This window comes from Giraffa tippelskirchi, chromosome X (assembly GCF_054371585.1).
Source record: "Giraffa tippelskirchi isolate mGirTip1 chromosome X, T2T-mGirTip1v1.2.pri, whole genome shotgun sequence".
Taxonomy (NCBI): domain Eukaryota; kingdom Metazoa; phylum Chordata; class Mammalia; order Artiodactyla; family Giraffidae; genus Giraffa; species Giraffa tippelskirchi.
The window spans coordinates 19,863,080-19,875,928 of record NC_137289.1 but is presented as its reverse complement, the minus strand read 5'-3'; the positions used below and the strand labels follow the sequence as shown (position 1 = coordinate 19,875,928).

General features: G+C 42.1%; 1 protein-coding gene across 2 annotated transcripts in view; it reads right to left on the bottom strand.

The window, feature by feature from the left end:
- Positions 1 to 1,855: 1,855 nt before the first annotated feature.
- The window catches only part of GPC4 (glypican 4), a 109,011-nt gene continuing 98,017 nt past the window's right edge, over positions 1,856 to 12,849 (bottom strand). For both annotated transcript variants that reach the window (XM_081566056.1, XM_081566057.1), the window contains exons 4-9: positions 11,553 to 11,718; positions 6,309 to 6,439; positions 6,078 to 6,224; positions 5,242 to 5,378; positions 4,424 to 4,599; positions 1,856 to 4,319 (exon numbers count right to left, since the gene is read on the bottom strand). In XM_081566056.1, coding sequence (XP_081422182.1) covers positions 4,120 to 4,319; positions 4,424 to 4,599; positions 5,242 to 5,378; positions 6,078 to 6,224; positions 6,309 to 6,439; positions 11,553 to 11,718 — 957 coding nt within the window. In that variant the 3' untranslated portion in view covers positions 1,856 to 4,119. The remainder of the gene's footprint in view (positions 4,320 to 4,423; positions 4,600 to 5,241; positions 5,379 to 6,077; positions 6,225 to 6,308; positions 6,440 to 11,552; positions 11,719 to 12,849) is intronic.

The following is a 12,849-nucleotide window of genomic DNA, read 5'->3' as shown; positions in this document are numbered from 1 at the left end:
CTTAATCTTCCATGAAAACTGAACTTGGACACGTGCATATCCTAATGATTCCTTGAAAACTAGACAGATAATTCATGTGGTATCCCAGACAATCTAGTTACACATTTTCCTAACACTCTCATCTCCTTCCTGTGTGGTGGCTGATGCTATTTCAAGGCATTTGAGCTTGAGGAAACATTAAGAGTACTTTAATAGAATATGAGTCCACTCTAGGGCATGACATTTCCTTCTTGAACCATTTCCAAGCATTAACAGTGGTATTAATGTGCTGTGCTCTAAGAGGATCTATCCAATCGCTTTGCCCAAGGTCTTCTTTGCTGGTGCTGATACGGAAACAAAGTGCCAAAAATGAACCTAAATGAAGCACAGAGAGCATCCTAATTGTGCACTCTGGGATTATAGCACTACAATGCCAAACTGCTTCTCATCAATTCCATGTTTATTTCTTGAAAAATTACTCAGATTAATCTGGGCCAAAATGCAGTAAAAATCCAAATTGTGGTAGCACAGAGAAGCCATGCCTTTTCAACAGGAGTCCTTTAGGGTCTCCTCTTCCTCTCAATACTTTTTAAAGTTATGAGAAATCTAAAAAAATATGAGATGATTTGGCATAATATTCTACCTTTCAGGTAAAGAGACAAAAAAGAAACACCTCTATTCATATTTGCTTATATTTGTATAAAGAAACTTTGGAAGAAGATATATAGAAATAACTAATAAGTTTATCTAGGGTGTAGGGATAACTGAGCAGATGGATGCAAGAACAGGACAGAAACTTTCACTCTGTACTTTTGTAGTACAGGTTTTTGTTTTTAAACCCTGTCAGTATAAGACCTACTTAAAACCTCAATTAGATAAGCAATTATTACATGGCCATTAGCCTTACTGATGGGCTTGAATTCCTGTATTACCATGTTATCTTTCAGGTATTTTTCATATATATAAAAAGGATTTTTAAAAGAAAACAATCAGGAGTTTAAAGGTAGAAACTGAATTTTTAAAGTATATCACAGAATGCCAAATTATATTTTTCCCACTAAGTTCTAATTAGAAGATTCTTCTTGGTGTTTTTATTTCAAAAAGAAAGTTGCATTTGATAGTGTGGTATTTGCTTGAGAGTACACACACACACACACACACACACACAGGCTTCCTGTAGTAGATACTGTTATTAACATACTACCTTTTAGCTATGCAAATAGACATATTCTGCCAACACAAAAGGGGAAGTAGAATTTTGTGTAGCACCATCTATACCTATTTTTATTGTGCTTTTGTAATCACATACAGTAAGTTTTACTTTAAAGATTTAACTGTTAATTTTCATAAAAAATTATTTGTATACTGTTAGGTTTCTAACACCCAGGAAACTAAAGTTCAAACATCTAAGTCAATTGTTTGTACGGTTTTATCAAAATAACAGGTGCTAATTACTAGTTTTGAAATAAAATACAATCTAAGTGTCGTAACGTGTTTCTTAAGGTACAGAGTGGGTGAAGTGTTTGAAAGTAACCAGTAATTAATTAATGACTTTGTAAGGCACAAACTCTTCACATGCTATTAACTGAGGCTTTGGAAAAGTAAGGTCTCCTCACAAAGCTTTCCTTCTACCTCATATACTGAACTCTTTAAGATTTTTAAAATATTCAACTTGCCTTTATTCCTGTTTTGGGGAGGGTGGGGGTGTGAGCCTGCCAGCTGGTTGGAAGCCAACAGTTATCCAGTCAGACCTGAATGGAAAAATCTATGATTTGTTTATTTCATAGTTCAAGTTCAAAGGCAAGAGACAATTTAAATAATAAGAGTAACAGGAAAAATTGCAAAGAAAGAAAACAAATCATTTAGACTCCAGAAGAACCTTCAAGAATATTTAATTCGGAAAATGTTATTGGTTTCAAGAACTTGACTGAAAGAAAACAGCTGGGCAGAGTTCAAGGTTTTAAATTAAAAACAATCTAACAAGGTCTATGGGGATAACTCTCTGAGCCACATTTTGGAGACCAGATTCATTTCTACCAAGTAAAAGTAATAGCAGTCTAAACTAAAAAGGAAATTCCTCACAACTGAGGTAGTTACTAAGTATCAGCACATTTTCCAAGTTCTCACAAGGCAGCTTAGCTATTTACAATCAATTTTTCCTCATACATAAATGGAGCGCTTTCTCAATTTTACGTCTTCTGTGATTTGTTTAAAAGAAACAAAACTTATACACATGAGCCAGAATATGCCTATTTTATTAACACCATGCTTTAATAAATAACTGGCTACTTCTAATAAAATTAAGCCTCTGTTTATAACAGCTCCAATATTCCATTTTGTCCATTCTGCAGAATTTGGTGTAAAAAGCTGAATGAAATGTAGACCCTGAGCTATCAAGTAATTACGTTTCAATATAAAAATAGAGAATTACTCTTATAACTGAAGATTGAACAATAACACACCAACCTCTCTGTGGGTTTCAGCTTTTGGGGAATTGGTTGGGATCTGAATGGCTGTCTAAAGCAAGAAGAGACTTTGCAGAATGTGATTCTTCCTGAAGACTTCTGGAACTCCTTTTAACATGATTTGTTACATTCTCACAGTTTTATGAGCTGTCATTTGGTAAAGACACAAGGAAATGGCCCCAAAGGGGCCAAGGCAGTGGTTACTCTTTGGTCTGGGACAAGAGTCAATGGCCTTTGTCAGTTCACCTGCGTGATTAAAGGTCACCCCAAAGATGTGTTCTTCTTAGTTTTACCTACTCCCATTCCTCCCTGCCCCCCACCCAAATGCCCAACAACATGAGAAGAAAAATCTGGACACTCAGAGCTCCCCAACTGGGGTGCTTGGCTGATAGGGTAGCACACAGCTGTGAACCATGGCAAGACCTTTGGCTTTCAGATGGGGCAGGACTGGGCAAGAAAAAGACTCAATAAGACACCTTAGAATCTCTTTTTTTAAAAACAAAACAAAACACTGGGATCCAAAACCAAATAAATGCAAATACACATGCATGGACAAAAACTTTGCTTGAGTATTGATACTTACTGCCTGAGCCTAGGCTGTACCCCAATTCTGGTTAGCCCCTCAGACGGCTCCCTCAATATGACTGGGTTTGGAATCGGGAACAAGAGGGACCAAGTGAGATTGCTAGCCACTTACTTCTGCTGGTGGGATATCAGTTCAAAGAGGGTGGTCTATGGCCATGCCACCCTGAACACACCTGATCTTGTCAAAGAGGGTCAAGTGTGGACACAAGACCAGCACAGTGGCTTGCTAACTTGCCTGTATTAAAAAAAAAAAAAAAACACACCAAACCAAACCCACACCCAAATTAAGTGTGATACCCTGGGATACCCTGAATGCCTTATATCTTTCGAGGGAGATCAAGAATCTTCTAGACGGATAAGCGGCTTCCTGAAATGGACTGATCTGTGATTGAAGTTTATACAACCCAGCTCAACCAAAATGGGTAGTCTACAGCCTCTTCCAGTCACCAGCTATAAATGAAGTATAACCTTCTTTTTGTATTGATGCCTGAACACAACCTGACAAGTGGCTCAGAAGCCCCTTTGTGCCTTCACATTGCAGAAAAAAAAATACAATACCTCCTCTTCTCTCCAGATAAGGCAACTAAAATAACAGGGATAGATAGCAATTTTACTGCTTGTTGGGCTTTTTCTTTTAATAAGATAACGTGATAAATAAAACCTGCTTCTGTACAGCTATTTAATATTTCAGAAACACGTACATGTTACATGCCAAGAAAGGACCCTGGTTTTCTTGTAATAAACAAGGTGAGATCATATTGAAAGGAAAAAAACCCCACAAACAGAAAGAAAACAAACAAACAGAGTGATAAAAATCACAAATGCACAACTAACTACAGTTCTGTACCTACACTGTTAGCCACATTTAACATGATTCTGAGGAGGCCGGACTGACCTTACGTACAAGTCCCCTTCTCCCACAAAACTGAATGAAAAAAACAAAGTCAGCATCTTTTAAACCAGTGGCCACATAGTAAAAACTGTACATTGTTGTCCATTTGTTTAAAAAGCAAAGTCACTAGGATGGTATAAAAGTGATAACCAGTGCCTTTGTAACTGACGATGAACACTTGTTCTCTAAGGTTGAGAATTATCTCCACTCTCTCTGCATAACCAGGGGTAAGATGCAGAAGACAGTGAGGAGGTAGGGCCAGGTCCCCGCAGGGACCCCGGCGCTGGCTTTATCGTTGGCACTCTTCCCAGAGTGGTCAGTTGCATTATACTCAAACTCCGAAGGACACTGCTGAGACTCACATCCACTACCACTTCCTTCTCCACTGCTTTCGTCACCTATTTTTTGGAGAAAAAAAGGGAATGTTTATTCTGCTCTTTCTCATCTCAAAGTGTACAAACAAGCATATAGCAATTTGTTCTTTAGAAGCACACGTGCTTACTGTTATCAAAGAAGTCCACATCATTCCCATTGTAAGCATTCTTCATCTTACTGGTCATAACTCGAAGAGCCATGACTTGACGAAGGATCAGTATGTCCGGTTTGCTGGTGTCAACCTGGACCTCCGGATTATTGCCCTGGTTGGCTAGACCATTTCCAGTCACAGCAAACAAGTACCTGCAATGAGAAATGACCTTGTTAAGAGGATGAGTGAACCAAAAGCTGCTGAAGATTGGCAAAGATTCTTGCTAGGTTCTAGTATTTGCCACGTGCGGTGAACTGCAAGTGCTTGCCTTTTGAATCACTTGGAATCTCTTCTCTTCCTGGGGATATACATGTTCCTCCACTCTGGGACCTTTTGGAAAACTACCCATTTTGTGGAGGTTGGGGGGGCAGAGTTAAGTGGACACTTGTCTAAGTTACTGGGTATGTAGGGGAGGGCGACAGAGCATCATCAAGGAAGACAATGAGACCTTTTGAGAACTGGTACTTGACGAGGCCACGCCATCAGGCACAGGGCCACAGGTATTAAATATGAAAAATAATGACACTATTAGAACAACTGAATCCTTGGTTGCAGCAGTAACGCTATCATATAACCACGGGCACAAACCTTTGCACCGAGACTCTCTGCAAGTAGCTGGGGGCCTTCCCGACACTTCTAAGCCAATTCCTAAGAATGCCTAGAAATCGTCCATGTTGTTGCCACCTGCTCGTGAAAGGCTTCACAATGCCTCGATGAAACAACCGAGCAAACCTTCTCTGCAAGTTCCCCAGGCATGTAGGGAGAAACTGCACACTTGCCCAATGATGGCTCACCTGCTTTTGCCTTTTCCATTCCAGCAGTCATCCTCATTGCCATTCCCTGCAGCCATCCTCTCATCGTTGCAGACATTGCTAGGAAGAGAGGACCAGAACTTCTTGGCCTGCTTCAGTTTCTCCTTGACATCAGTAACCTCATTGAGAGAGAAAGAGAGAGAAAAAAAAAAACCCTCTGTAAAAGCCCAAAACTACCTACAGATGTGCCTTCAGATCATGTCTAAAGTATCTGCAGAATCTCTCTGTAGCCTGAAGAGAAAAATGCAGATCTTGGCTTGGCCAAAAATTCGTTCAGGTTTTCCCACACCATTTTGTGGGAAAACCCAAACGACCTTTCTGGTCACCCCAGTACTTCTATGTAAAATGTATAAAATCACCAAAAGAATTAACAGGTGAAATGCAAGCTCTGAGTTAAGTTGCTATTTAAAAAAAAAAAAAAGCTGCCTAGTGCCTACACTGACTGTCCATTCCTGTTCTTCATTAGAACTACCATCTGGGGCCTACTGGGTCCCACGTCCCAGAGATACACTGGAAAAACACAGTATCTTCTTGCAGGGCTTTGATGACTCAGGATCCAGCCTATGAGTTACCCGCATTGTGACATAAAAGGTAGGTGTTCAGATAAGCCTCAGAGCACCCCACTTCCTAGGTCTATGGATGAACTTTCTGAGCGAGGAAATCAGAGAAGCAGGTTCACCAACATCCCTGTGCAATTTGCTGGAAAAGTTTCACCTGAAAAGACCCCGTGCTTGGAATCCTCCAAATCAAACTGAATTTTCAGCAAATGTTTTCAGTTTTTTGCCATTAAACATGGCCATTCCTGCCCCAGGGCTCACCAATCGGTCCAAACTGGTGCCAGCTGCTGTGGTGGGGCGCTCCTCGGGATGGAAGGGCCTGAAGCGGGGACTGAAGGTGCCTTCTGAGATGGAACGGGAAATCCGACCAGCTGGGAGGGGCTTGGGGGGTCCACATCCCTGGAAAACCTGCATGGGCATAAATGTGGCCACGTGAGGCATAGCAGGCTAGAGCGGCCCCCGCCTCTCCAATCCAGGGCCCGCCTTCCTTACCTTCTGAGACACCTGTACACTGTTCTCCTGCATGTTCATAATAGCGTCCGAGATCTTCACGTCGATGGGGTCCATGACTGACTCAATGTTGAAAGGACCCTCTAGCCTCTCGGCCACCATCAGCATAGCATCTGACAAGAGGTTTGGGGCAGAACAATACAGCATGCAAAGTAAATCATTAGCTTGGCCTTGAGCGATCAGTCTGATTATTTTACTGTCTTTGTTTCCCTTGCGGGGGGGTGGGGGGGGGGTGGAGTGTTGGAGGGGGAGGCATGATCATCATTAATTCATGCTTTCGTATCTTTTTCTAGGACACAAAACTGCATTCAGTCTCTTATGTACCACCAGCTCTCTAGAGTGGGAAGTGGCCAGATGAAGACTTTCTTCCCCAGCAAGAAAACACAATTGGGAACCTTCTATTACACTGGTAATTCATCCCTCTATGTGTCAGGGGCTGTCACTGCACAGCTCTGACCTACATCCTGCCTCACACACCTAAGGCTGGGAGCAGAATAACATGCTAGCTCGCCCAGGGACTTGCACGCCTCTTCCCATTTCATGTTCGATTTATAAGAGTCAAAACCATAAATCAGCTCAAATCCTGGCATAGCAATTCTTTTCTTTCATTTTTTAAATGAAACCCTTTCAGATCCTTGGGTACGCAGTTAGAAAATATAAATGAAAGTGTTCCTAGGAATTCTAGGCGCCTCCTTAGGAATTCTAAGGACTTTATAAATAATGGCATTTTGTAAAATGCAATTTCTGTATTAAGATAAACTTCCAATTTCAAATACAAGGGTCCTGAGTTATTTTAAAGCAAAAAACATGTGCCACTTTTTATTCAAATGAAAAAAACAGACAGGGCACAAAATCTGTGTTTACAATGTGTGTCTTCACTAATTACTCAGAAAATCACTTCTACATTTTGGAAAAGTCTAGAAATTTTTAGGACACGTTGAATCTCTTAAAGAAAAACACCCCCTGTACTGGTTTTCTTGTCATCCATGGTTCTTGAGATTTTAGTTAGTAGTTTTCCCTGATACTTATTGTGCAAAATTAGAAGAAACTGGAAAGGTCATCTCCAAATGAGAAAAAGGATGCCTCATTTATGACACGCAGTGAACTTTTCCATGTGCTCTTTCCCCTTAAAGGAGAGTTAGGCCCACATACTCCACAGCCTTCAGGTAGTCCAAGGACAGCTGCCGGAAAGAAGGGCAAGGTTCTAGAACATAGTGTGTCCCTCTCAAAGCACAGGCCACAGCTGAACTTCTACCTAAGCTCGCAGGTGGTCAGCAACCTTTCACCACCCCAAGAACAAATGTGGCCCAGCATTTTAAAGCACAGGCTCATTCTCTCAACCAGAATTCCAATGTCACCGTAGACTTCTGAGCAATGCAGATTTGGGGGGAAAGTCATAATGAATGAAGTTTCAGGTCACATTGTGGTAATCACCAAAAACTGATCCTCCCAACCTCTAAGGAAAGCCTGCCGCCATGAATATACCATTTTTCCAGGAAAGGAAAAATGCGTTTGATGTGCTAGTGAAAGGGGAGTTCTGTAAACACGTGAAGCACAAGCTAAACGTGTTCATCATTGTCAAAGCATCAGCACCACCATGTCTGCAGAGCACAGGCCTTCAGAGCCAAGAAGTTGCCAGCTCCAGAGAAAAATCCCAAATACAGAGGTTTACATAGGAAGGAAACAGTGCATCTCGTCACTACTGATTTCCCTAGTGGTGAGGAAAGGCCAGATCACGAACGTGCTTGTGAAAGGGAACATAAACCCCGGTTCTTCTGGCTGTTTGGCGTCTCTGTCAACTCCAGGCCGGCTGGCCACGCACAAGGGCCTGAGAAGGGAGTGGGGCTGGAATTGTCATACCAGCGTTGCGTGTGGTGTTGCTGAAGAATGTGAGGCTGTGTTTTTGCCCAGAGCCTGCAGCCCGGGAGCCAAAGTCCCTGCTCAGTCCTGGGACAGGTCCTGCTAAGCCATCCACTGGGCGCCTCCATGATCTGATGATGTGAGATCCAGTATCATTGCTTCTGATGAATCTAGGCTGCAGGTCTCCCTTTGTGGGATAGCTGACCAGCTCCTGCCTCCTGCCAGGAACTGGCCACTGGCCTAGCCAGCAATCCCAACCCCCTCATATTAAATCCCCAATGGCAGTGACATGTGATGTGAATAAGGTTGGCTGGGAATCAAATGAATGTTAGCACAATGGTAGTATATGGCGAAGAGCAAGTTGCACCTACACATAATTTATGATTCTCCAGAAATGGACTTTTGTGTGTGTGTGGGGGGGCGGCACTATTTTTCAAAAAGAGGGTTTTCTATAACCGCTTAGAAAGCAAGTCCAAGGTGTTTTAACTATTTGGACCCACCTTTATCAAGGTGGGTGACAGTTTAATAGGTGCAGTTCAAGAGAGAGAGGAGGGCACAGTGGTAAGGCAGATTTGAAAACTCATCCTTAGTCTATTTAAAGGTTCTAGTCCGATTGCAGCATTTCAGTGTTCAGGACAGCTCCCTCCCACCCTGCAACAAAGCAGCCCCTTCTCACAAGAAAAAGTGGTTCCTTTTGCTCTGTGCTGCTGATAATCACCAACCCACATCTTTAGCCTCATGACCAGACTGGATGAACAAAAGGCAGTTTTCCGACTTAACCCCATGATCTGATTTAAAGAAGCAGGGGGAAAAAGCCCTTGACCATTCATTAACTGCAGTCATTTAAAGGAGGAAAAATTTCTTGTGAAGGGGAAAAAAAAACTGAACTTATGGCACAGGCATGTAAATTGGGACTGAATTCGACAACCACAGAGCAAATTAATTAAACCCTTGTGAAAATCCATGAAAAAGCTCCGGAGATTAACAATGTCTGTTACTCCTGGCCTTTTATATCAGCTTATTAGAAATAAAGAATAAAATACCCATTAAAAATGCAGTTTAGATAGAACTATATTCCTCCTCCCTCCAAAAAAACATCATTTAAAATAAATGAGGAAAATTGATTCTGAAATCCTACCAATTTCCACTTGAGTTTGTTTCTAAAGATAACAAATGTAATTTGTAAAACACACAGCAAGAACAGCAGCCATGGAAGTCCTCCTTGATTTAGAGTAAGTGGCTGAAGACGTCAATTAAGGAAGCCAGAGTATGGTTTTGATATGGACCTGCAAGCTCTTGGAAAAATATATAGAATTTGCTTTTTTAAATGTTTATGTTTACTAATTTCTTTGGCTGCACAGGTTCTTGGTTGTGACATGTGGGATCTAGCTCCCCAACCAGGGATCAAACCCAGGGCCCCAGCATTGAAAGCTCAGAGTCTTAGCCACTGGACCACCGGGGGAGTCCCTAGAATTTGTATTTTAAGACAAATTTATGAGTTACACTTTCTCCCAGACACGTCAGAATAACAGAATAGTTCACATTATTCATGATGTGCCTGTAGAAAAGTTAGCCAATCTAGATCACTGTGTGCAGTTACTGCTTTGCCCAGAGAACTAGTGCATTGGATGTTACAGGGAAAAGTGAAAAGGCAAACCATCTGGTTTCTTAAAAATGAATTAAGCCAAAGTGAATTGCAAACATGACATTTGTGGCTGGAGGTGAGAAGGCGAGTAAAAAAGAAAGAAAAGTAAAAGTATATCAACTTTAATTTAGATCTGGAAATATCTTCAAGTAACAGTTTCTCCCATGGCTTCCTTCTGGGCATGATGTGCCACTGGTGTGTGTGTGTCTGGTCTTAGGCCTTCTCTTTCATGGGATTCTGCTTTTCTGTGTGTGGACTTTTTTTAGGTCTTCTAGCTTTGAACTATTTAGCCTACAATTGTGCTGCGGTGTTTAATATTCACATCTTTTTTTCCTTGTGTCAGTATTCTCAGGAATCTGTTGGAGCCAATTTATGGATGTACTTTCAGAGTTAATATAATTAGATCTCATGCAGACTAAAAAGCATTCCCCAGCTCCAATCCCCCCATTGCCCTCCCCACAAAAAAATCCTCAGAAAATTGCATACATGTTCCCATGATGTGGACAAATAAGTGAAAAATAGGGGCTAAATCTGCAATTATGCAAATGCAACTGGGGGATGGGAGAGTTTGTTTTGGGGTACTGATAGTCTGTGTGCAGCCACACCGATAGTACCTTCAACACCTGCCACTAACATTCCAGGATTCCCATATGCATTAAGCAGGCATCCAGGGAGTTGATGACTGGATATTTCAATTGTCCCTATTTTGTCATTTCCCACAAATCATACTTAACCCTCTTGGAAACTGGCTAGGTCACTTCCATCGCTGTCTGGGTTCCAGTAATAACTTTTCTAGCTTTTAGGTTTTAGGTGAGAACATTGACCTCTGAAATTCTCAGGGCAAAAGTCCTTCCATTCTCACCAGAGCAGTCTGTGATTGTTAAATCCTCTACAGAAATATAACCGCTAAATTTCCACAGTCAGATTGCACTTGATCCAAATATCTAAGTGGTATCTGGCAGGTATGCAGAAGATTCAGTTGCAATGTCACAAATGTAACATTTGAAAAGCTCCTTCCACAGGTCAGTGATGGCTGTACTCCAGCGTTTACATGGATACAAGCCTACGATGTAGAACTAAAACTAACCTTTGGGGGAAAATGTCAAAAAGTCACTTTCTCACTATTGAAACTTCGTATTTGCTTGGTACCCACTGTCTTCAGAGATGCCACCATTAGTTCAAGGGAACATTTACTTGTAGAGTGGTATAAACTTTGAGTACCATCAGAACTCCGGGAATCACTATATAATAAACAGAAATTCCATCACTTACAATTAAAACATCCCTTGGGGAATTCCCTGCTGGTCCAGTGGGTAAGACTTGGCACTTTCACTACTGGGGCTAGGGGTTCAATCCCTGGTCAGGGAACCCACAAGCCATGCAGCACAGCCCCCCCCCCCAAATTTTTTTTTAATTAAAAGATAAAACATTTCTTGTGGCTGGAAGGTGAGCTATCCCTAATGAGTGATGTGCGTGTGTGGGTGCTTAGTCGCTCAGTCGTGTCTGACTCTTGGCAACCCCATGGACTATAGCCCACAAGGCTCCTCTGTCCATGGGATTCTCCAGGCAAGAATACTGAAGTGGGTTACCATGCTCTCCTCTAGGGGATCTTCCCAACCCAGGGGTCGAATCCATGTCTCCTGCATTGGCAGGTGAGTTCTTTACCAGTGGGCCACCTGGGAAGCCCGGGAGTGACACAAACACATTAATCGCCTGCTCACCTATGAAATTGTTCCACTCGAGATCAAGATCCCCTTGGTTGGCCAAACAGCCTCTCATGATGTTGGAGCAATAGTTGTAACAGGGTTTCACAGTCACGAGACCTTGGCAGTGGGAGCAGTACATCATCTTCACCAGGGCATGGGTACACTCGGTGGTGGGATTCACCTAATTTGGGAGAAGAAACAGACAATGGTGGGGCCAGGATAGAGACAGCAACTGCCTACCTATTGCAGATCCAGCAACTTGACTTTGAAGGCTTGGCCATGAATTTCACGTATGAGTTACAATGGATCACATGTAGCACGGCCTGGTGTGCTTACTGAAGAGGTGAATTACAGCAAGATTAGATAAAGAAAAAGGGTATGCTAGAAAGGCATGGGGAGGTAGGAATTCAGCAACTCAGCTGTATATGACACACACACTCAACTACTTCCACTCATGTTAGACGGTCATCTCATTTTAGACAGTCATCACTGTGTGTGCCATGCCAGACTATAATCTGAGCACGTCTTCTTTTCAAACTACTAGACCGCCCTTTCAAATGTAAGCCCCCCAGTCAAGGTTTAGAAGGGTAGCTCATGTGTACTCCTTTCTGTGCCCATAGCTGCACAGAAGGCAAAATGGATGTATCCTACATGGAAGAATATGAATAAATTGGAACATGGGGTTATGTGAAAGCTGTCTGAGGCTTGGGAGCAGCAAAGCATGGAGTGTTCAGGGCCCACTTGATAGGAGATGTGGGACTTAGTTACATTCTGAAGAAGGGGTTGATTTATTTATTTCTTAAATTTTATTGACGTATGGTTGATTTACCACGTTGTGCTTCATTTCTGTTGTACAGCACCAGGACTCAGTTGTGCATATATTTATATTTTTCGGATTCTTTTCCATTATGTTTTATAACAGGATGTTGAATATAGTTCCTTATGCCATACAGTAGGATCTTGTTTATCCATTCTATATATAACAGTTTGCATCTGCTGATCACAGGCGGTTTAGATTGAAATGATCATATGAAGGGAGAACACTGCAGTTAAGGGAGAATGAAATCAACAAAAGCATACATGATACGGAGCAGACTGTGGATGGGGTTGAGGAATTCTGGGAAATAAAGTTGCCTGCGTATAGGACGGACTGCATATGTGGCCAGGCTATTAAGGGGCTTGGACACCAGGCAGAAACCAAGACACCATATGGCAGCTACTAAGAGCTACTAAAAGTTCATGAACAAGGGAAGCAGCAAGGATGAAGGCGGCACCGAAGTCGGATGGGGCTCAATGGCCTCTGTAGATAAAT